This window comes from Miniopterus schreibersii (genome assembly GCF_964146895.1).
Source record: "Miniopterus schreibersii genome assembly, chromosome: 6".
NCBI lineage: Eukaryota > Metazoa > Chordata > Mammalia > Chiroptera > Miniopteridae > Miniopterus > Miniopterus schreibersii.
In genome coordinates this window covers 50545741-50569946 of record NC_138107.1, presented here as the reverse complement: position 1 = coordinate 50569946, position 24206 = coordinate 50545741, and the positions used below count along the sequence as shown (strand labels likewise).

Below are 24206 nucleotides of genomic sequence, written 5' to 3'. Positions count from 1 at the left end.
TTAAAATTTATATTTGATGTAGGAAATTAACTTCAACAATAGGGTGGTTTCAGATCCTTGTGATCTATTGTTGTCCTAAGAAATTTATTTTTTAAAATAAGATTAAGTCATAATGCTATACTGCAACCTACTTAAGTTTTAAACTAGCTATGATTGGTTTTATTGTTATGAAATTTTAAAAGTCCTTATTATAATCATCTATTGATCATTTTAAGGTTTCTAAAGAAAGGCATTATTTTATCTGCCATAAAATTCAGACTTAATTTTACAAATGTAAAATAACAAATATAATTCTACATTTAAAGCTGGAATTTATTTTTTAAATTATACATTGGCTTTTTATACAGTTTTATTAAATAGCTACCAATATAGTTTTTTGAAACACCCAATTGTCCAAGCAAATTAAAATAAGAGTGGCTTTAAATTGGGAATAATAAGGAAAATGGCCCACATATCAACACTGCAAAAGAGAGCATATGTTTATCCTATCAATAATTTCTTACCAATGTAGCTATTTATTTGCATGTGAAGTACTGAACATTAAAGAGGTAATTATTTTAAAATAAATATGAGCACAATTTACATTTGAAAGAATACTCTCTTAGACTTACAGAGCAGAAGCAAGTGTTTAGCTTGCAACACACTTGCTAAGGATTTTAAAAGTAGTAAGTCCAGTATTAAAAGGCTCAAGGCAGACTGTCCTCAGATCAGTCAGGTGGTCATGTGGTTTCTAATACTGAAAAATGAAACAGACTATGCCTTTAAAAAAATGGACACTCAATAAATAAATAATGCAATCAACAAGAACTTGAAGCTGGCATTTGAAAGTAACATTTTGTTTTCTAGCATAACTATGACATTTAAACTGATTTAGCTAATATGCAAATATCTGGATTATACAAAAAATAGCAAAACAAGTACCATAAACATGCAAGGTACATAAGTGTTTTTTTTCTCTCATTGAACTTTTAACTATAAAACTAATTTCATAAAAAATCCACAGGGTTTAATGAGTAAGCTTTCTTTACTTCCAACTAAATATCCTGTGAAATTATACTCTATTGAATCAAATATATCAATAAAATACTTAAAAATTAAGTGTATGCACTGCATCTGCAGTTTAGTATATAAAGCAACTGAAGAATGTTTGGAAAGCATTCACTATTTTTGTTTTCAACTCAAATATCTGAATTAAGAAATACAGATATAAATATTTTCAGATTTTTGGCAGATTTAAAAGTTAATTTTAATATTTTCTGATTTAAAAAATTTGAAGCCCTAATTGAAAACTGAAGTAATGGTATGAAAATTTTAAAATGAACATTTCCCTGAACATGAATCTTATTTTTCATCTCCTTCAAGCAAAATTATCACTATTTTCAATGTTTTAGATAAAATCACTTTATTTACACCAGTTTTCAAAACATATCTTCAGTCAGTCCAGTTAATTGCTAAACTTATATTGAAACACACCTCCCAGCACCCCCGTTCTCAATACCAATAATAGTAAGGGAAGCAGGGAAACACTTACCTAATTTTATTATGTTAAAATAATATTCAGGTGCATATTCTGAACCAACTTAGATGACAGTTGTAGCCCTATTCTGTTTATCATGCCAGTAACATTCAAAACTACAATTTCACCTTTGCTTCAAATATTAAGTCCATTATATTAATAGGAAAATCTATTGTAAATTTATTTCACCTCATTTTATCATCTTAGGAGTAGTCAGACCGGGCAAATGAAAATGGTAATTATTTTAAGGTAATTAATTTAGGGTTAAACATTTCTCATAAAGAATAGCAGGAAATTAAGTTATATACAGGCTGGGGGTGGGGGAGAATAGGGGAAGGTAGGCATTACCTTGTATAAATAAGGTATTGAAACTGAAATTATGTCTTAATTCAATGTACATTGGATAAAATAGAAAGAATTACTATAGTTTTATAATACAGATGCTTATAATAACTTAATACAGTTTAGTCATAAAAATTACTAGGTTAATTTCTGGGTTTCTAAACAAAATTTTAATAATAGGTAAAAAATTAGCATTTTTCTTACAGAGACAAGTTCACATTTAATAGGGTTGAAAATCAAAGAATAGTTTCTATTGTCATTTGTTTTACTAATACTATTTATGTAAAAAAATAGATGCTATCAAGCTCTTTCTATCCAAATATCATATTACAATTCCTACTGCTTTTTGAGAGAGCAATGACATTTTTCTTTAAATAAAATATATATTTACACCCAACAGGATTGATATGGAAACAATTTAACTTGAATGATGTAATTATGTAATGGAATGTAAAAAATTATAGCAATTAAGGTGTTGTGACATGCTCTAATGAATGAAGTTATATTGGTTGATGACACTATATTTCCTACTCATTAATTATTTGGATAGAATGCATTATTTTACATAGCATGAAGAAATAAAGTCATAAATTACCACTAAGAATTATATCCATACATTTTCATTTAATATTGATGATATATCTCCCACACCTATGAATTCTGAAAAAAATATAACAATATCAATTAGAGCATTTTGAGTATCCAAAAAAAGCTCACAATGTAGATAAATTCTTTTACTATATGCAGCTAGTAATTTTCACGGGAGGAAAGTTAACATTTCTAAATAATAGGTTTATGAGGCAAATCTGGGTACCTGTGGCTTGCTAATATCTCCTCTCTAAGTGCCCAAGTGAGTGAGAAGACTTTTTAAGCTTTCTTATTGCAGATCTAAAGAGAAAGATGTTTCGTAAGTATAGCTAACTGAGAGAAGGCTATTACCACCTGCTATTACATAATAATGCATGGCTAACATGTAGTACAAATATTTAATATAGCATTCTTTAAAAACAAACAGAAAAGGTAGCCACCTTTTCCCCCCTAAAATCTTAGAACCAAATTGATCAAGTTCCTTTCCTAAGTCTTTTTTCTGTTTTCTTCTAAATATGTTTTTTCTAAACTTCCTCCCTATAATAAATTAGAATTGTAAAAGTATAACAATTAAAGAATTAAACAAAGGAAAACCTCTCTAATCTCATTTGCCAGAAGAATGGGTCGGGGCAGGGGGGGAGGGGATGTATATCTATTTATTCCTTATAACCAACCATAACCTTTTGCCACAGCCTGGATGGGCCTGGAGAGTATTATGCTGAGTGAAACAGGGCAGTCAGAGAAAGACAAGTACCATATGATTTCACTCATATGTGGGATCTAATGAACAAAATAATCTAACAAACAAAACAGAAACAGACTCATAGCTGTCGGGGGAAAGGGTAAGAAGATAGGGGAATGGGTGAAAGAGGTGAAGGGATTAAGCAAAATAATAATAATAATAATAATACCTCATAAAGAGACAATGGTAAGGTCATTACCAGAGGCAAATGAAGGTGGGAGGAGGCAGGGCTGGGTAAACGGGATAAATGGTGATAAAACAAACAAACATAAAGTTACTGGAAAAATATAAGCAAATAAATTAACCTCTCCATGTTCTCAAATATAGCCTGGCTATTGTTGACAAGCAGTATATACTAGTTTTCTCTCTTCTCTCTCTCAATGACTTGTAGCCACCTGCCCAGTACAAGACTATATAGAAAAACATCCGTCTGAAAGAACACCTACACCAAAGAATCTACAGCACAAAGTGAGCTTTATCCAGATAAAAATTTTACTAATTCAGGTATCATGTTTCCTATTAAAAAAAAAAACCCACTGACTTATTTCTCTACATTTCTCAAGACAATTGCTTTTTTGTGAGCAGAGTATATCACTGCACAAAAGAACATACAGAAAGAAAACAAACAAACAAATCCCCTAATGAACACTTCTTTATTTCTTCATTATGTTTGTGGCACTGGCTTCCTGCACAGATTCCACTGTTCTAAGGTGTATGCTTGTGTGAAAGCTTTTGCCTCTCTTAACTAGACATTATAGATGCAAGTATTACATAAAGAACATTGTTAATTTTTTTAAAGGACACTGATTTCCCTGGGATAGTTTAGAAATTCGAAGGCCTTTCTTAGGTGACTGACAAACAACTCCCACCCCCCAAAAGTCCAAGGGGATCATTTTCCTGGAGGCTAGAAAGACAGAAGTGCAGTTTTGTTTTGAAAATTAACAGACAGAACGAGCCAGGGAGATGGCGTCTGACACAATTCACAGTGTTCTGCAGCTATGTAGAAACTGCAAAATACAGGGGAATAAGTGCATCACCTGCTGAAAAATGCTTGGTTCTCTTTATCTTACTGGTTCTTAAGGATCACCTCAAATAATTTCTTTCTTACAACAAAAAAATGAAAGGAAAAAAGGAAAAGAAATAAATAAAAAAGTACTGTTCCAGTCTTATTCATTTTTCAACCTTAGTTAGAAATATTTAAGAAACATGGTGGCAACTGCCAAAAAACCCACTATATCACTTTTAGAAAGCTTTCAATAAAATTTAATTTTTTACAAGACTACTGTTTCTTATCAGGAGATGTGTGGGTGTGTAAAACTAATTACATGTTCCATAAAGGATTCATTAAGAACAGAGGTGCCATGTTTTGGCAGCAAATATAATAGTTTAATAAGCATTCAAGTTTTTAGCATTCTTGAGTTTCTCAGTGTGAATCTGTAGAATGCAATTTACTAAAATTAGTATCTGTGATTTACTGAGCTAGACACTGTAAAACTTCTAAATGGAAACAAATGATCATAGGGTGATTATAGTTCTCAGAGGCTCCGTGGTCAAGATATTTATTGAGTGAGTGGATCCACTTGCAATGACTAGACAGAGAGGCAGCTTTTTTGCTTTTAGGAGTCTGAATTCAATTTGGTGATGGTAGTAAGAAAAAACACAGAGGGAAATAAATTATCCATAGAATATGAAAAATATAGGCTATCAAACTTCTGCTCTTGCATTTAAACTTAACTTTATCCTAATAATAAAATATATTTATGTGAAAAATAATTTGGAAAGAGATGTGGAAATTTTAAAAAGATACTCAAGGAAAATTAGCTTTAAAAGAATATGTCGGCAAGCATTTGATTACAGATTATAGTAAAAGCTCTTTACTTTTATGTTGTCTTAGTTTTACTTTTTTCTAAAATTTTTCATTTTTATAAGTGTCTAATATAATTATAAAATTGAAAGGCAGAAAATATGTTTATTTTCTTTTATGATAATTGAGATTCTCATCTTTTCCTATATATGTAATTTCAGTCAAAATCTTGCCTGTCTCAATTATCTAGATTCCATATTCACCAGACCAAAAAGAAGTCACTGATTTACATTAGTTTCAATTAGTTTGGTTCTAATAATACTAACTAAGAATTATTTTCTGGGTTAGTGGCTCCTCGTCTACTTGGCAGTCATGAAAATTACTGAAAGTATTAATAATAAAGAAGTAAATAATTTTGTAATGGATTAATCAAATAACAATTTTGGAAGCAAACCTCTAATGAAGAAGTAGCTTTATCTTTTGCATAAACATATTTCAAAGTGAATTTCTTTTTAATCAATGTTGACTTTTAGGTCCATAATTAAGATATTTGTTAATATAATCAATTTCAATAATCACTTTCATGTGTGTGAAAGGCATATTAGCAAAACAGTATGATTAAAAAACAAATTTTCATTAAATTTTAGAAAAATAGCCAAATGGGAACAGGCATAACAGATTGGCTTCCCTGAAATTTACTTAAGTAAAAAAATGACCAAAAAGTAAAAGTAACATATACCTAAAATTATGTTATGAAAATGGAAAACTGAAATGGTTTTATAGTAAGAGGTGGGCAAGTTGGTGGCAAAGGCACACAACAAAATTGGCATTTCACTTCAATGTGACAAGTCTGTTTGACAGCAGATTAGTTTAACATTGAACATCCCACCAAAACAGTATTCCATTTCCAAGTGCATAATAATTCATTGTTACCCTTCACCGTACATTAAATGTCACCCATCATTGTGACAGGAATATAAAAGCTATTGCACAGTAGTCAGGAGCCAAGATCAAAGCCGTTAATGCAAGCACTTTGGACATGGTTTTCTAAACTCAGTTAAACCATCAGAAACACTATGTTTAGAACATCTTTACCACTGAGTGCCAAGAGATATACAGAATACTTTTACAAGTGTAAAGACTCTCAGTAAGGCAATAGCCTTGTCAGCTTGTGACCACAGGCCATGTCAGAGCCAAAGCATATGTGGTCACAGCGATAATAAACCCTGGAGCAGATTCTAAGGATCACGTCCTCTGCTGCCTAATTCAATTACACAATAAACAGTATGCTAATATTCTAAAAATAATGCAAAGCAATTAAATGCAAATTACACAAGAAATTCCTATATCCTTTTTTTTACTTAGACAAACTAATGTTATATATTGAACCCACTGAATAATTTTTCATTTGCCGTTCTTGCTAAGAAAGTCAGGGAAATCAATGTTGTTTGCCTTCCTTTACTTTTTCCTATTTTGATCATATTTATTTGTTCATTTAAGTAGCCTAAGAAATTTCTGTGTAGTAATATCCGTACTATACAATTTAGTACAGTGCATAGCATCATTTTTCTTTTCCAGAGTTATTTGTATTTGATTTTTAAGTGTCAACCTCAAAATAAAATATGCAATGTTCTCATCTACTCCATGGATAACTATTAAGCTGACATCAATCCTGTTGGAGGGAAATGTATGCACCATTATTCCCTTATTTTAAGTTTGGTCTTTAATTACTCATCTCCGTAGAACAAACTACTAAGAACCCTAGGCCAGGATTGACATGCTGTATTTCAGAACAGCTCTGGTTGTCTTGGAGACAACTACAGTTAAAATATTTAAAAATCTCTAATAATATTATGGGACTTTACATCAACTCACTTTATAAATAGTATTTATTTTATCGGCAGCATCTGTCCTTTCAGAAAAAAAAATATTTGAAGCAAGGTGAAAAATACCTTTCATTGTTAGTATAAATAAAGGTGGGGTTCCCTGGCCAGTTTTTATATGACTAACGGACATTTTTATACTACTATACCTAGGTCAAAGAAAAAAGAACAGAAAGAGGGAAGTGTTTAGGGGCAAATACGATTAGGTACAAGCCCATCATGGAGAAGACTTCTTCCTAAATCTGCACCAGCCAAGAGCTACAGTTAGGGCACCTGGGATAAGGCCATTCTACGTCTAGAGCGCAGCACCCGGGCTCAGCTGACTCAGACAAGCATGCCGGTTATGTCATTACGCTGTAAACAATAATGCAACAACTGTTTGCAAGAGACCACAGACTTAAAACCATATCCAGACAAACAAGTAAGACCATATATCTCTTTGTTAATACTGATTTAAAAACTTAGAGCATTCGTGCCCGGCCGGGCGTGGCTCAGAGGTTGAGGATGGACCTGGGATCCAGGAGGCAGAAGAGGCTCAGGTCCCGGTCGGGGCACAGCCCGGGTTGCGGGCTCCGCGCCCAGGCGGGCCTGCAGGAGGCAGCCGAGCAGCGAGGGCCCTCATCGTTGATGTTTTTGTCTTTCTCTCCCTCCCCTCTTCTCTCTGAAGTCAATAAAGATATATTTAAAAGAAAAAATTTAGAGCATTTGTTAAGTATTTTTTTTAGATTATCTTTTCCATATAAAATAAAAGGGAGGGGAAATTTTACAAAGGTATCACACTCACAATCTACTTTTAAATCCAAATTTAAAAAACATAAATTTTAAGAATTATGATCAGTTCTTAATTTATCAAAAAATTAATACTGTTAATACTCTGATATATCAGATAATTTAATAAGCCTCAAATCTGGTATTCTAATGATAACTAACAATCTGCCCAATGCATTTTCTTATAATTGTGTATTTCTCTCCAGTGAAATATGTTACAAGTCATTTCATGGCATTCATAAAAATATTTGGGTAATTATCAAGTATTCCTATCAACTTCATTCAAGGTCAATAGGCATTTATTCATAAGTAAAATGAAAAGGCTACATTTATTTTGAATTGGTAACAAATATCATGATTCCATTTAAATGAGAAAGGTAATTAAGTTCTGCAGTTGAAACCAGGGATTTTTCTGTATTTGCACAGCATGAACTTCTTCCATGGTAGCAAGAATTCAATACCATGTCAGAGTGGATTTTAATTATACAAATTCATTTGGTTTGGGAGGTTTTATTTCGAATTTAAAAGACTCTAAGAAATTTCCTTTTAATCTGAGATTTTACTGCATTTTTAAAAACCTGGCAATATTTATACAAAAGTATTTAATATTGAAAATTGAACAAAATATTCTGAGAAAATCTATAGTTCATTTTTATATTACATATTATTTTTACCAAGACTAATATTACTTATTATTTAATATAGGATGTCTAACCATTAATTATATAATAGAAACAGGTGTACCTGCAGATTTTTTCTAAACTTTCTTTTTTCTATACTTTGCAGTGTTTATTTTTCTGTTTGCCCTGTGCACAGGTTTCAGCATTCTCTAGCCATTGAGTAATTTAAACTATAATCCTTGAACTCGGACCTCTGAATACATATGAAACACAATGGCTTATGTTAGTCCCAATAAGATGATATATTTTGTCCAAAGATGCTCAGAAATGAGAAGGCTATTTTATTTTCACAAGACATGGGAAAAGCTAGAGGTAAAAGCTTAAGAACTTCATACTCTAATTTCTCTATCTGGGGAACAGAAATTTATAGAGAGCAGGAAAACAGCTCTGGTCGGGGGCGGTCGGGGGGTGTAGATAAACTAAGAAAAAAGAGAGAGAACTCATGGACCTGGACAACAGTGTGGTGATTGCAGGAGGGGTGGGGTTGGGTGGAGGTCAAAGAGGGCATAGAGGGATGAATGGTGACGGAAAAAAATATACATACTGACACTCTCTACCCTACAGCTACAAAAGTTATATGTATAAATGGTTCCAATACAAATTTCCAGTTGAAGGTAAGTGATATTTGTGTGAAGGACTTAAGTGTTAATATTGAACCAATGAGGTGAATGAAATATTATAAATTTGTATGACGTTTATGTGTAATATATCAAAAATATTCATGTATAACTATAAAAAGTAAATATATCAAAATATATCAAAAATATTAAGCTACTTCTATAAGTAATTTTATTTCCTTTTTAATTGAGTGAACTAAATGTTTTTTGTTGTTTCTTTTATTGCTGGGAAAATATATATGACTTCATTGTAAAAATAATAAGTTCAAAGAAAGACCAATATCCTTAGTGATAAATTGATCTGAAGAACCTATTTAATATAATTTTTAAAAAAACACTTCATACATTTAATATTTCATTTTGAAGATAGGGCAAAAACGTATTTATAGTCTTATAAATTTTATCAATATGAAAGAACTATATGTAGAACTCTAATTCATCTTGGATTTAGAGCTATCTTTTTGATATGTACTAGAACATAAAAATTCAAAGTTTATAATGAATATGTGACTTTCAAATTCACTAGAGAAACAATAGTGTTCTGAGTCCTGAGGGGTACTTTCATGGTTTTAATTAAGGCAAAAGAAAACTAAATCACATTGAAATGATCTAGCTGTTAAAAATTTGATAGTGAGGTAAGCATATATGAGAAATGATTATAAATTTCCACCTCTACAATAACCAATAAAGTAAATCAACAAAGATTAAGCTATATCATGGATTGTAAAGACCATTATATAAATAGAAAACTATATATTTTTCAATTAGGCATTTGAGGTTCTGATCCTATGACTGAAATAAATCCTACATTTCACCAAAATAAGGCAATTTTTGCAGTGATATATTTATTCTTTAAAAAAAATGAAAAATTTTATGTAAAAAAATCATGGTAGTCTTTTTATATTTCAAATGCTTATTTTTAATTAGCCTTTTAATTAGTTCAGTAAAAAAAAAAACACCTTTTAAATTTTACCACTTTGGTTTTTCTTATGACTGATTTATTAATTCAAATTATAAAACATACTCATATTTTGCTGTCTGGTTCCAGAGAAATCTTCATAACGAGGACATAATTGTTATATGATGGCGACGAAGACTGCTTTTAGATTCTGATCAAGAAGAGTAAACTCTACCATGTTTATAGCTTACTGACACAACCAGCATGCTTTCTGCCCCAAAAGGCATCCTAGGACATTCTAAAAGTTCATTATTCTTCAGCATCCCATGGGAAATAAAAAAGAAAACTGATTGTGACTTTTGACAATTATTAGTGAGAAAAAGGAGGTAACAATTGCCAAAAAAATCACAAAAGTGAGCATGTTACCTGGCTATGACAAAGAGCACACAACTGACACCCAAGTAAGCCAGCAGAATATACATCCAGATATCAGGGGAGAGAGGATTCAGGAAGGAGAAGACGCCTGGGTTTGTACCATTGGGCTTGCGGTACAAAATACTTATTCCAAGTGTCATAAAGGGCTTGGAAAAGTCGATGACCTTCTCTCGAACGTAGGTAATAGCCAGTGGAGCAACTGCAAGGTCAGCTTTCTGTAGAGAGAAACATAGAAAAGAAAAACAAAAAGAAAATGGGTCTAAGTCACAAGAAAGTAGTCAGTAACCCGATTAAAACAAAGATTTGACACCTGAGAATCCTCTCAGTAATGATTATATTAACACTGGAAGCATTCTTCACTGTGACTGTGACCGGAAGCATCTGATTTACTCTGCTACTCATTTCTGTGTGCTTCTGGATTAGCAAACTGAGATTTACTGCAAGTATAAAGGGAAAGAAAAAGCCATCCGATGAAAACACTGAAGAAACAATTGTACATTCAGGACCTGAATTCTTGTGCTATTGCATATTTATATAATTACTTTAAATCTCAACTTTAGAAACCATTTAATATCAATTATAATTTTATAAATACTTTGGTCAAATTCTAAGCGGTAACAATAATAGCTACCTCAAATCATTTAGCGGATAATAAAATTTTTTTTTCTTGTTTTAACACTATTGAGTACAGTTAAAAGCTTTTAGTCTTTAAATAGTTAACATTGTGAAATCGTCTTTTAATGTGATGTTGTTTACTGTCCCTGAGTTTTCTTTCTATCCTTTTAATTTGTTTTATATTATTTAATGAAAATCCTCGCAGCCTTGCCTAAATCGCATTAGGAAATGAGTTTTTCAATTTTCATGAAGTTACTAATTTTCCATGGTAGCTTAAATATGTTAAATTACTAATGTTTTTCACTCATTATGTTATAACCATCTGTCAGGGATGAACTTAAGCTCTAATATATTGCAAGAAATAATTATAATATTTTAAAATAACAAAAGCATCTATTCCCATGTATGAAGAGAAGCAATAGTTCTACTTTCCTTTTATTTTTATAAATATACTGAGTTTTCAGACAATATAAATAAATGCTCATTGTAGAGAGCTATAGAAAAGAATAAATAAGAGAGCTATATCAAATGATTCCCACTATATGACATTTTGGAAAAGGTAAAACTATAGAGAGTAAAAAGATCTGTGGTTGCCAAAGGCTCAAGGGAACAGGGGAGTAATGAATAGGTGGAAGGCAGAACATTTTTAGGGCAGTGAAACTACTCTGCAAAAACTGTAATGGGCCTGGCCGAGTTGGCATAGCGGTTGAGCATCAACTTATGATCCAGGAGATAGAGGTTCGATTCCTGGTCAGGGCACATGCTCAGTTTCAAGCTTGATCCTCAGGAGGGGGCGTGCAGAAAGCAGCCGATCAATGATTCTCATCATTGGTGTTTCTCTCTCCCTTTCCCTGCCTCTCTCTGAAATCCATTTAAAAAAATGTTTTTTTAAAAAACCTACTTAACCATGAAAAAAAAAAAAATGCAACTGTAATGGTGGGTACGTAACATCACACATTTATCAAAACCCATAAATGTAATGCATACTATAGATGTTAGCAAATGTAAACTATAGATGTTAGCTAATAATATCAATAACAGTTCATCAAATGTAACAAATGCGTTATACTAATGGAAGCAGTTAATAAGGAAAACTGTGTTGAGGGGGGCGGGTAGGATGGGAGAAGGTATATAGAAATTCTTCACTGTGCATAATTTTTCTATAAACCAAAAACCCCTCTAAAAAAAGGCTACTAATTTTTAAAAAAATAACAACTAGTTGTTTTAACTACATTCCCAGTCAGTAGGATTTAATGAGTTATACTAATCGATTAATTAGAACTTGGTTGTTACTATTAATAGTAAAACACATAAACTTATCAAACATCAATTGTCAAAAATAAGCAGTCTCTAAATTGCACCTCAAATATATTTTTAAATCCATTTAAACAATCCTCAGGATTATCTTGCAGCAGTAAAGATGAACATTTACTTATACATAATAGCATTCTCTATAAATAAGATCTAACTTCATTACAGGTCTATTAATAATACAATCATTTTGTAATACAATCAAAATGTCGTTATAATAAAATGTTTGTAATGATAGATGTGGTATTTTCTCATCAAATTTCATATTATTAAAGACTGAGCAGTGGAAGAAAAGAGCCTGATGGTAAAATTAAATAATTCGAGAAGTTTTTTTCTCTGTAGATACAGGTTATGATTTAACTAAAATAGATTTAATAATTGATTTTTTACTTTAAAGAATAAAGTAACTTTGTATTAGAAAAAGGTAGTGGTCAAAATTGTTTTAAAAATCTATTTCAGCAAAAGAAAACTAAGTAAATTGTAATGTCATATGACTAGTACAAAGAAAAGGGAGAGCTCACCTCTACCTGATTGGGTTTGCAAAGGCTTACTTATAATACTAGTGGTGCAGCTTGGAGAAAGTCTGAGATGACGGAGGCCTAAAATGGGAGGGGGGCTGCAGCAGGCAAAAGAAATATCATGGTAGTAAGTAGCAATAAATGTGTCCATTATGGGTTAAGACTGAGTTACATTCTTTGCCCATATCATTTCTATTAATCCTTGCAACAGCTCTACCAGATTTGTAGTGTGATTTCCTTTTTACAGGTGATAAAACAATTGTGAGAGTTTAAAAAATAACGGCTCCAAAGATGACTTAACTATACTCACCTCCCACTTTTTTTCTTGTACAATCATTCAAATGCATTGTAACCATTTCTTCTGCAATACTATTTCTGTGTTTTCTAGCCCCAAATGATCTTTCCTTTTTGTCACTATACAAATTCTATAAAACACACCTCTGGTTCTTTTTCTTCTGTGAAACCTTTCCTGAACATTCTATAAACATTAATTTATTCTAATAAATTTTATAGCATTTGTAAACTTAACCATGCAGTTGAACATGTTAATGCTTCTTGCTGTGTTATTTCTGATTTTTTCACATTTAAGTCAACCAATATGAAAGGTTTGAACGTACATATTGTTGTAATTGTATTGTTTCTGTTCCTATGAGCGAGTATAAGCACTTTGAAACCGCAGGCATTTCTTTCAATCAAAGCACATAGCTCTGAACTAAAGGGAATGGTCAAGTATTCCTTCCTCCCTGGAAATTTCACATATATGCCTCGACAGCAACTACCTTATTAATTTAATATTAATTTAGTATTAATTTAAATTTAATATTTATTTAATATTCTATCATTCTATGTGAAACTCTTCCAAATTGTCTTCCTCAGCCCCATGACCATAATCAACCTAACATCCTTAGGGCACTGGGCAAAATCTGACACCTAGGAACTGCTTAGCAAATGTTCACTGAATAGAGTTTCCAACTAACTTACTAAAACTTTCAAGGGAAATCATTCAGAGAATTTTTACATTAAACTCTTTCTGATCTTGCTCTAGAAATAAGATTTATTTGTACAGTAATATAATTTCTAGTGAATTAACCATCTAGGAGAGCAGAATAATTCTTTTTATGGAATTATATAGCTAATAGCAACACTTTGATTAAAGTCTCATAGAAAAATGGTAACTTTACATTTTGGTCTAATACTTAAATGTGTAATACAAAAAATAGATAATAAAGCATATCTTCATGAGTAGCATAATAACTCCAAATCTGATCATGTTGAGAACATTTATGAAGTCCTAGTAATCAAAGAACAGAATGACACTATTTTATATAGGTGATCTGATCAGTGAAACCTCTTACATATCTTTCTGTAAGTTCTTGCAATTTAACAAAGAAAAACCAGTTCTCTGTATAGTTTTCTTTTCCACATGTTGTGAAATCTTTAATAAGTTGGTAAAATAAAGTAGCAGCTGCATATGAATAAACTGGAAATATTTAAGCTAATTTAGCTAAGACATTTAACCAGATTAATTACGCATAATAATGTCACTTATAAGTGAGGTCACACTTTCCTAAACTCTTCACAATGTATAATGTGAATGAATGTTTTGCTTCTGTGTACAGTTTAGGAAACATAGTTCACTTTTTGTACACATGTCGAATAACCTCCACCACTATCTACCTAGTCACATTTCCATACTTCCTGGCCTCTTAATGTGGCCTCCTAATTCAGTTCCCAATTAGAGTCTGTTCTTCATCCAAAGACCAGAAAGTTATATTTAAAACACATACCAGATTATCATATCTTGCTCAGAATCCTCCAATAACTTCCAGTGCACATGGAATAGTCTAATATCAGCCTACAAATTACTAAAAGAGATGGTTCCTGGCTACTCCATCAACATCAGATCCTATCATCTTTCTGGCATTTGTTGGGTCAATTTTGTTCCTACAATTCTGGCCACCTTACTAATTTTTAAGCATTTGCACACATTCCTGTCAAGAGGTATTTATAGTTGCTATTCCTTCTATCTAGAAAGCTTGCCCTTATACATCCACATGGCTTATTCTTCCAATTCATTCACGTGTCTGTTCTGATGTCACTCAAAGGAATATTTCGTGACCATTCATTCTATCACTCTTCATCTTCTTACCATGTTTTCCTTTTATTCAAAAACTTATCAGACCTAAAATTGTCACTTATTATCAGCCTTCTTTCAATAGAATGAAAGTTCCTTTTGAGTAAGGAGTTTCTCTGTCCAATTCTGTATTTCCAGTGCCTAGTACAGTGCCTGGTACAGCATAGTTATTACATAAATATTTTTAAAAGAATGGGTGAATGAATGAAACTATCATTATTGCTCATTCTTTCCCCAGTACTTCCCTCAACTTTATAGAAGACAGTATTCTTGAATTTTGTATTCTTACAACACAGTGAAAATTTCCATGCGTTTGATGTCTATACAACTAAAATAATAAATAACTGCTAAAATGTTTCAAATAATATATTTGTGATAAACTGAGGTTTAGTTATTATATATAATAAGAAATCATCTCACCATTATGTTAGTACTCACTAGGTTGTGCTTAACAAATATATTTAATGAGATCAGTTATATGTGTTCATATATGTGAAAACCTAACTTCAAACTTCTATAAATTGTATATATGTATACTGTATATGACCTAATATCTATTTGTAGATTTAAAAAAACACAAAATTATCCTTGAGAACTATGCCTTCAGTTGCTTTTCAACAAAACAAGTACTAACCATGTAGTACCCAGTGGAAAGTAAAGTAGGCAATTGAGTTATAAAACACAGAGACCTCTTTCACACTTGTAGAGCCTCAGTAGGGGCAATTAAGAAAAAAATTTAGCACATACATTACTAACTCAGCTGTTGCTTCAATTGCTGTTACTTTATTAATGCCTATGTAAGCCTGCTGATAATTTCAAATGGTGTTAACTAAATCTATCCAACATGGCATTACCGACAGAATGAAAAATAAACTTCCCAACTGGTAATTCTTCAGAAGAGCCATGGCTCCAAAATATGTCTGTTTGACAGCTTGAGAGTGGGGGCAGCTTTAATGGTTTTGTTTTGTTTTGTTTTGTTTGTTTTTGTTTTGTTTCATTCCTTCCTGGATCTGATTTTATTGTAAAATCTCAGTTGAATGGTTTATAAATATTAACATTCCTATACTAAAGTTGTCACAATATCTTCCTCTCACATTCCAATCTTTCCATGAGATTTATTTATTTTTAATGCCCTAGTTGAGTTAGTTTGATTCCCTTGGGGGAGGAGGTACACAGAAATTGAGGGTGGTCGTTTTTTTACATTGCTAATTTCAGAAAAACTAAATGTCTATTGAAAATATTCTGGCCCGGCCCGGTGTGGCTCAGCAGTTGAGCATCGACCTAGGATCCAGGTGATCGGGGTTTGATTCCCGGTCAGGGCACATGCCCGGGTTGCAGGCTGCAGCCGATCAATGACTCTCTCATCATTGATGTTTCTGTCTCTCTCTCTCCCTCTCCTTTCCTCTCTCTGAAGTCAATAAAGATATATTTTAAAAAAAGAAAAAAAGAAAATATTCTGAAATCTCAAATATCAATACTCCAATGTGGAATTTAGTATAGCCATTATTCATGAGCAAAGCACTGAATAATGGTTTCCCTGACATTTTCTGTTTCCGATTACGGATATTGTGAATTTCTTAATTTTAAAATAATTCATCTCTTTTAAAATTTTGGTATAAGTAAAAACATTTTAATCCTGCCTAAGACAATCACTTAAATAAGAACGATATTATATTTTATTTTATAATCATTATAGTTATCTTTAAACATACATGAAAAACAAGGAAACACAAAATTCTTCAAATTTAAAATATTATAAATTTATCAAGCATGTACTTGAGAAGAGATAGAAGGATGATAGATAGCTTCTTTCAAACAAATTTATGTGCAAAGGTTCAAAACAAAAAATTAGAAGAAATTAAAAATATTACTTAAAACATCATGTTATTTATTGAACCCATAAAGCAGTCATAGAATTTCTTTTTACTGATTTAAACTATTATTTCTCCTGTGTATTTTCTGCTAAACATTTTTTCATTTCTCAGCTTAAATGCTATGGGAACACAACCAGTGGACCAAGAAACAACTACTAGCACTATGATGAATGACTATGAACTACAAGAAACCTTCTTAATGGAATTGTGAACTTATAATTCTGATCTGATATATCATTCTTCAGGGGATAATGGATTTAGCACATTGGATTTCCAGGATCTATTTTAAAATAATAAGTAAATTATAACTGTTGTAAATAATCAATGCTATAATTTTTTATTATGATTAGTTTATTTTAAAACTGAACACTAGCTAATATAGAATAATTTTGGAGTTGACTTCAGAAAAAAATATTTAGAACATTTGTCACAATAACAAACATTCCTTGACAAAGCATTACTAAAGTTTAACTATGCCCCAAGGTCTGAGGCAAAGTATAGGATACACAAGTGTTTAAATTAATTCTCTAACAAAAAACATTTTGTAACATGTTTTCTCTAGTTCCCATAACTAATAAAATTCCCTGAATCTGTGCTTGTAAAATAAGTTTTGTAAAGGTTTAATTATAACTATTTATTGTCTTTGTTAAAAATTTTCAAGTATGAAGGAATGTAAATTCTCAGCAGCTACCAGAAGTCATTCATTCAACAACTTACCATTGAACAATTCACTAATTTATTAAACAAATATTTATTCTTGAGTGACTGCTCTATAATAGGAGCTGCCCTCGATGCACGTAACACTAGCAAAGACAAAGTGAAGAAGACAGACACTAAGCATGAAAAACATTAGAAGATGTAATTTTGGGTCTCAAAGAGTGCTATGAAGGACAATAAATCAGGGCAAGAGGATCACGATGTGATTAGGGAGAAAAGGAGGGCACTGTTTTCAGTAAGATGAACAGAGAAGCCCTCTCCAAGGTCCAGACAAGGTAACAGTCAAGACTTGTTAGGCGAGGGATAAAGCCCTGGGGTGTCCGAGTAGCAGTGTTGGCAGAGGGCCTGGTGAGTTACAAAGGCTCTGCGCGGAAACAAGCTGGGTGTGCTCACGGTGCAGCGCACACGTCTCTAACCCTCCGCATCCCTTCCAAGCTTATCATCTTGCTGATCCTCTCCAGAAAAACCCGCGGAAGTAAGAAACACCACTAGAAAACACGCTCCAACCGTAAACAGAATATGCCGGGTCTAGAAGACAAAATTTGTGTCACTGCACCTCTCATTTCATTCTCTTGGTATGTTTTCTACAACAATGAAATGATACCATTTTTATTTATTCTCTTATCTTTACCCTATAAATGTGAACTCTTTAAATTATTTTGTTCAAATTCAAATGCAAGAAAAGTAATTGTGCCTTAGAAATCATTAAAATATTATACAATCTATTAAATATTTTTAAAAAATGCCGTTCCCATGATGTGATAACTTATCATTATGTAAATAAAAATAGAAAGAAAACAAAATCAACCATACTCTGCACAGTATTTCCTAACTTGTGACATGACATTGCTTCTACATCACCTGTCTGAACACCAGCCCCTACAATAACAAAGTCACTGTTTTCTGCCAATATCATTCAAAAATAGCAATTTCCTCCCAGCATACTTGATTTTTCTAATAATTCAAATATAATAACATGTAAATATATGCATATACAATGTATACATTAATACATATAAATTTAAATATATTTACTATGAGAACTGTAATTAACAAAAATAAAATGCAATTATAATTAATAAATACAATTTTTGTGGTAATTATATTTAAGAAAATAAAAATTGAGATACACATACAAAAGTTTTATTTGACCTAAATGTATTAACTTTAGTATAAATATAGTTCTCTCTGAAAATAAACTATTAAAACATGAAATGAATAAATAAAGGACAGTTTTTGCTTTGGTTTTATCTTGAAAAGCAGCCAAATTTTAGGGTAATGAAAATAAGCTCCCTTTTCATAAGTATTTCAGATAGAGCCTCTGATATACAATAATAAATAATATGCTGGAGCTCCTTGGCCGGGCATAGCTCAGTGGCTGAGCATCGACCTAGGATCCAGGCGATCGCGGTTCGATCCCTGGTCAGGGCACATACCCAGGTTGTTGGATCGATCCCCAGTTGGGGGCATGCAGGAGGCAGCTGATCAATGACTCTCTCATCACTGATGTTTCTATCTTTCTATCTCCCTTTCCCTTTCTCTCTCTGAAGTCAATAAAGGTATATTTTAAAAAAATAATAACATGCTGGAGAAAACTCTACTATATTTCGAGGCTACCAATTCTTACATTTTTCACATATTCATGCATTTCTCCAGGATTAAGAGAAACCTATAATCAATCAGATTATCTTTCTATAAATGTAAAATCAAAAATTTGGAACAAATACTTAATTATAAAAACATTATGTATCCATGGTTTCAGAATTACTCTCTCTTTACTACCTTAAAAAATTCACAAAAAATATATCCCAAAATAAAGTAAAATAAGCTTGCATTTCCTCAATGATGAAATAATATGACAGGACTTATCAATCAATATTTACTGGTAGACTAGGCAGAGTGGAGATGCAAAGACATTTAAACAGGATCCCTCCCAGAGCTTATATAAAATTCCTTGAAGCAAGAAATACCCAGAGGATCTATAAGAATGCAATGAATTGTATGAGGAAGAGATCAATGGCGTGGTTAGGAGAAGATTCATGGAAGACTTGAGAATTAAACTGAGAAATTAAATTAAGTGAGAAAGACCAATATAGCAGCTAATAAGCATAGATTCTGAAATCATTAGTGACTCAAATTTTTCAATTAGCAGTCACAATTTGTTTCCATAGTGGGTGGCTCCAGAGAGGGGTATGTTTAACCTACCCGCTTGTAGCTTTCCGGAGGGCATACCAAAATCCAGGCCATTGGCAACAGCTGAAGTCATATGTAAAGTTCTGAGTGTGGCCTTGACCTCTGCCCACTAATAAGAATAGTCACATTCAGTTTGGGTTCTGTATAGCTAGCACTGAGGCTGGACAGCCACAGAGCCCAATGGACACCATCATATTTCAACCTGTTAGTGATCCAAGCATCATTTAGAAGATAAATCTACAGCCTCTATGCATCTAGAGTCTTATGAAGTCAGCAGCTGTATTTTAAGCTGTGACGTGGGGTATAAAATTTTCTCTAAAGCGATAGCTACCTCTTTTATGTAAAGGCAAGATATTACTGCTGTCAAGCTGGCTGAGACCTTGAATATACTTTGAAACAGTGAAACTTTGGGGGTCTCCTCACATTGTTAGTTATTAAAGTCCAAGTTGACCTACCTCAAAATAAAATTGTGAGGCCACAGAGTCACAAGATTTCTGTGAATCAGATATTAAGTTCCAACAAGGGTAGAGCTGCAAGCTAATAGCAGCTTTTTCAAAGGGTGTACATGGTAGCCATGTTTCAAAAGTGATTAGTACAGAACTCTAAGGAAAACTTCAGGTCCAGACCAAAAGCAAAATCACCAGTCACAAACATATTTCAAAGGAGTCTTTAGGGTCATGGGGTCCCTAAGGTACTAGGACCTTTCTACATTAACTCTTTATAACTAGAGGATCACCCTTAGTCCTTATAGAACAACAGAAATAAACTTCTTTCATACATATAAATGTAGAAGCAACAACTACAGTATATTGAATTGGCCCAAAAGGCCCTTAACATAAAGTCTTGTTAGATTTCTTTCCCCATTGTGAATCCTGACTAAAATTTATTAGTGAAATGTGGATGACCATGCCCATGTGAAAATTAATAAACAGAAACCATTTAAAATGCAGTCAGGCAACTAGAAAACAGAACTCTCATGTATGTGTCAACACAGACCACTGATGCCAAAAGTAAGAGAGATACCTTGCATCTCTGATAAGAAGTGATGATAATTTACTACCTGAGCAAGAGGAAGAAAATACTCCTTCTTGCCCAGTAATAGCTCAACCTATGGGAAACTGGCATAACTTTGTCAATGAAAAATGACTATGCTTTGAACTTTCATTTTCCTCCAATAAACTTGTTGTTCACAACATTCCCTCCCAAGTCGATTAAAAAAAAAACTCTCTGCTGTTTCTCTGGACTTGCTCATGGTTCACCATTAGCCTGCAAGTATGGAGAAACATCTGGGTATTTGTTTAAAGTCACCATCCCAATGGGACTAGGTAAGATGATGACTTAGTCACCTGTATCCAACAAAGCTTTTCAATTTCCTTACCTGACCAAAGTTCTCCAGCATACATGGACAAGTATTTATGGCCTTGCAAACAGGGAAACCTTGAACTCATTCCTTCTAATTTTTGTCCTTAAAGAAACTGAGATTAGAATAGAAGTGTCAGGAGGAGTCAGGGAGAGTGGAGGCAGAGAGTGGTTTTGCAGCAGTAACCAAAATACATCTACTTTGAATTTTGAGCGGTGAAGTGGTTGTTTGCCATTCACACAAAGTTTCAATGTTTTTGGCCAGTCCAGTATTCTACATTAGGTGGTAAGTTCTTTAGTCCGAAATTGACTATTTTTTCTCTGGAGTTCCCTTAAATAAGCAGCCACAACCACGTGGCCTTTCAGCTGAAACTGTGTGGCTTTCTGCATCATAATCATGAAAATATAACTTTTATCTGTCCAATTTACCATTTGGACGGTAAACCTCAATACCAGCTCATGCTGCTTAGCTTCTAAACATTTATTAACAACCAGATAATGAGTCCCAAATCTTTCCCATGGCCCACCACTTGAGTAAGAGCATTAACTACCAGATTCCAGGGATAGTTTTTGTATCTCCAAACCCAGATCATTGAGCTCTTAGTCTTTATTTTCCAGAAATTTGTGTCTCTGTCTACACCCCATTCTCATTGCCAGCTGAATTTCACATGAATTTTACCCCATAGATAATTCTAGACCAGCACACCGTAATTTTGGATTAGGAGCCCTAAGGTTCATAAGTTTGTCATGCTTACTCTGTATATTTTGCGTGGATTTTGTTATGTGTGTTAATCAAAGAGAAATCTGTCAAAGCTTAATGTTACCACACTACCTTGACAAGAAATAAGGCAGTATTATTTGTAAGTTTATTATAATATACACCCTTTCTAGTAGCACTTAAAAGTTAGTCAGAATGTATAAAGGTAGCAAATAGAACTGAGCAGCAGTGACCTAAGAGAGGCAACTGGAAAATAAGGAGAATGTGATGGGAGCCAGTGGAAGAGTGCTTCAAGAACAAAGTAGTGAGTTGAGAAAATAGCTTCTTAAGATCAAATAAGATAAAGCCTGACAAATATCCACGGGATTTAACAAGCTGGACATATTAATAAGAGCAATTTTTGATGACATGTTAGCTTAAAATTGATCATGGTTAATATGTTAGCCAATGGAATTACCTAGTGCAGCCAATTGGGTAAACAAGTTTGCCTTAGAGAAAATGAAAACATTGGTTGGAAGTTGAAATTTTTTATTAAGAAATCATGATTTTTAGAAATACAAATAGAAATGGATCAGGAGACAAAAGCCTTAATGTCTAAAGCAGAGAAAGAGGCATGGGTCTAAAATTTTCTGAATAGACAGTTGGAATGGAACAGCAGAAGTGACAATTTCTCCATTAAACTTATAAGAGATGAGGAAAGAACAGGTGCTAATGAAGCACTGCTTGTCAATTTGATGGTGGAAAATTGAGGTAGGACATTGTCATTTAGTGATTTAGTGGTTTCTACTTCTCTTGGAAACAGGATAATAGGTTTTCAAGATAAGAAGCAAGTTAGACTGTCAGACTTGAGAGGTAGAAACAAACATTTGAAAACAGGGTTACAGAATATAAGAGAGTATAGTGACTATAGTTTCTAGCAGTTGTAGAGGGTTGACAGCTCTTTTGGGATTACTATCAGTTTATAGTGGTTCTGCTCTTCACAACTGCTGGATTTTCTCCATCTGAGTTTCTTCTTATAAGCTAGATACAGTGAAAAAGATAATGACATTAATACAGGATCAAGTTTTGAGGAGGTAACAGCTATAAAACAACAGAAGAAAAATAAATTTTGTACTAGAAGAGAGTGGCTTTAACAATAATCCATAGACACTAAGCTGGGTATGAAGAAATATGAGGAAAGGAGAGAATTAATATAGAGAAGCAAATAATTAATCAACTTGTCCAGATTACACAAAGCAATATACAGATTTCATAAAATCCCCATCAAAATCCCAATGACATTTTTAAAAGGAATAGAACCAAAAAAAATCATCAGATTTGTACAGAAGTACAAAAGACCCCAAATAACCAAAGCAATCCTGAGAAAAACGAATGAAGGCTGAAGGTATCACACTTTCTTGACCTCAAATTATACTACAGAGCAACAATAATCAAAACAGCATGGTATTGGCAGGAAAACAGACTCACAAACCAATAGAAGAGAACTGAGAGTCCAGAAATAAAACCGCATGTATACAGGCAAGTAATTTTTGACAAAGGAGCCAAAAACATATAATGGAAAAAAGAAAGCCTCTTTAATAATTGGTACTGTGAAAATTGGAAAGCCACAGAAAAGAATGAAACTAGACTACAGTCTGTCTCTATGTACAGAAAATAATTCAAATACATCAAAGACCTAAATATAAAATTTGAAACAATAAATTACAAAGAAAAAAACACAGGTAGTAAACATATGGACCTAGGTCTTAGAAAACATTTTATGAATTTGACCCCAAAGGCAAGGGAAGTAAAGGCAAAAATAAATTAATGGACTATATAAAACTAAAAAGCTTCTGCACAACAAAAGAAACCACCCATAAAACAAAAAGGCAATCAGGAAAAGATATTTGCAAACAACAGCTCTGAAAAGGAGTTAATATCGAAGATATATAAGGAACCCATGCAACTCAACAGCAAAGAAACAATCCAATAAAAAAAATGCACAGAGGACTGGAACAGACACTATTCCAAAGAAAACATACAAATGGCCAACAGATATATGCAAAGATGCTCAAATTCAATAGATTTGGGGAAAATGCAAATCAAAACTACAATGAGATACCACCTCACACTGTTAGAATGGCTATTATCAACAAGACAAGTAATTGTAACAAGTGTGGAGAGGTGGTAGAGAAAAAGGAACCCTCATTCCCTGCTGGTGGAAATGTAAACTGGTACAGCCACTATGGAGAACAGTATGGAGGTTCCTCAAAAATTAAGAATAGAGTTACCATATGACCCAGCAATCCCTCTTCTGGGTAGCCACTTGAAAAAATTGAAAACATTTATTCACAAAGATATATGCACCTTTATATTCATTGCGGTATTATTCATGGTGGCCAAGACTAAAGTGTCTCTGGATAGATGGTTGGATGAAGAAGATGTGGTACGTATATACAATGAAATACTAGTCAGTCATAAGAAAAGATAAAATACTGTCATTTGGGAAAACATG

The 24206-nt window shown here is 32.8% G+C and overlaps 1 protein-coding gene across 3 annotated transcripts in view; it reads right to left on the bottom strand.

The window, feature by feature from the left end:
* Positions 1–24206, bottom strand: part of GRIK2 (glutamate ionotropic receptor kainate type subunit 2) — a 483205-nt gene that overhangs the window by 110329 nt on the left and 348670 nt on the right. For all 3 annotated transcript variants that reach the window (XM_081141402.1, XM_081141404.1, XM_081141403.1), the window contains one exon: positions 10265–10488. In XM_081141402.1, coding sequence (XP_080997528.1) covers positions 10265–10488 — 224 coding nt within the window. The remainder of the gene's footprint in view (positions 1–10264; positions 10489–24206) is intronic.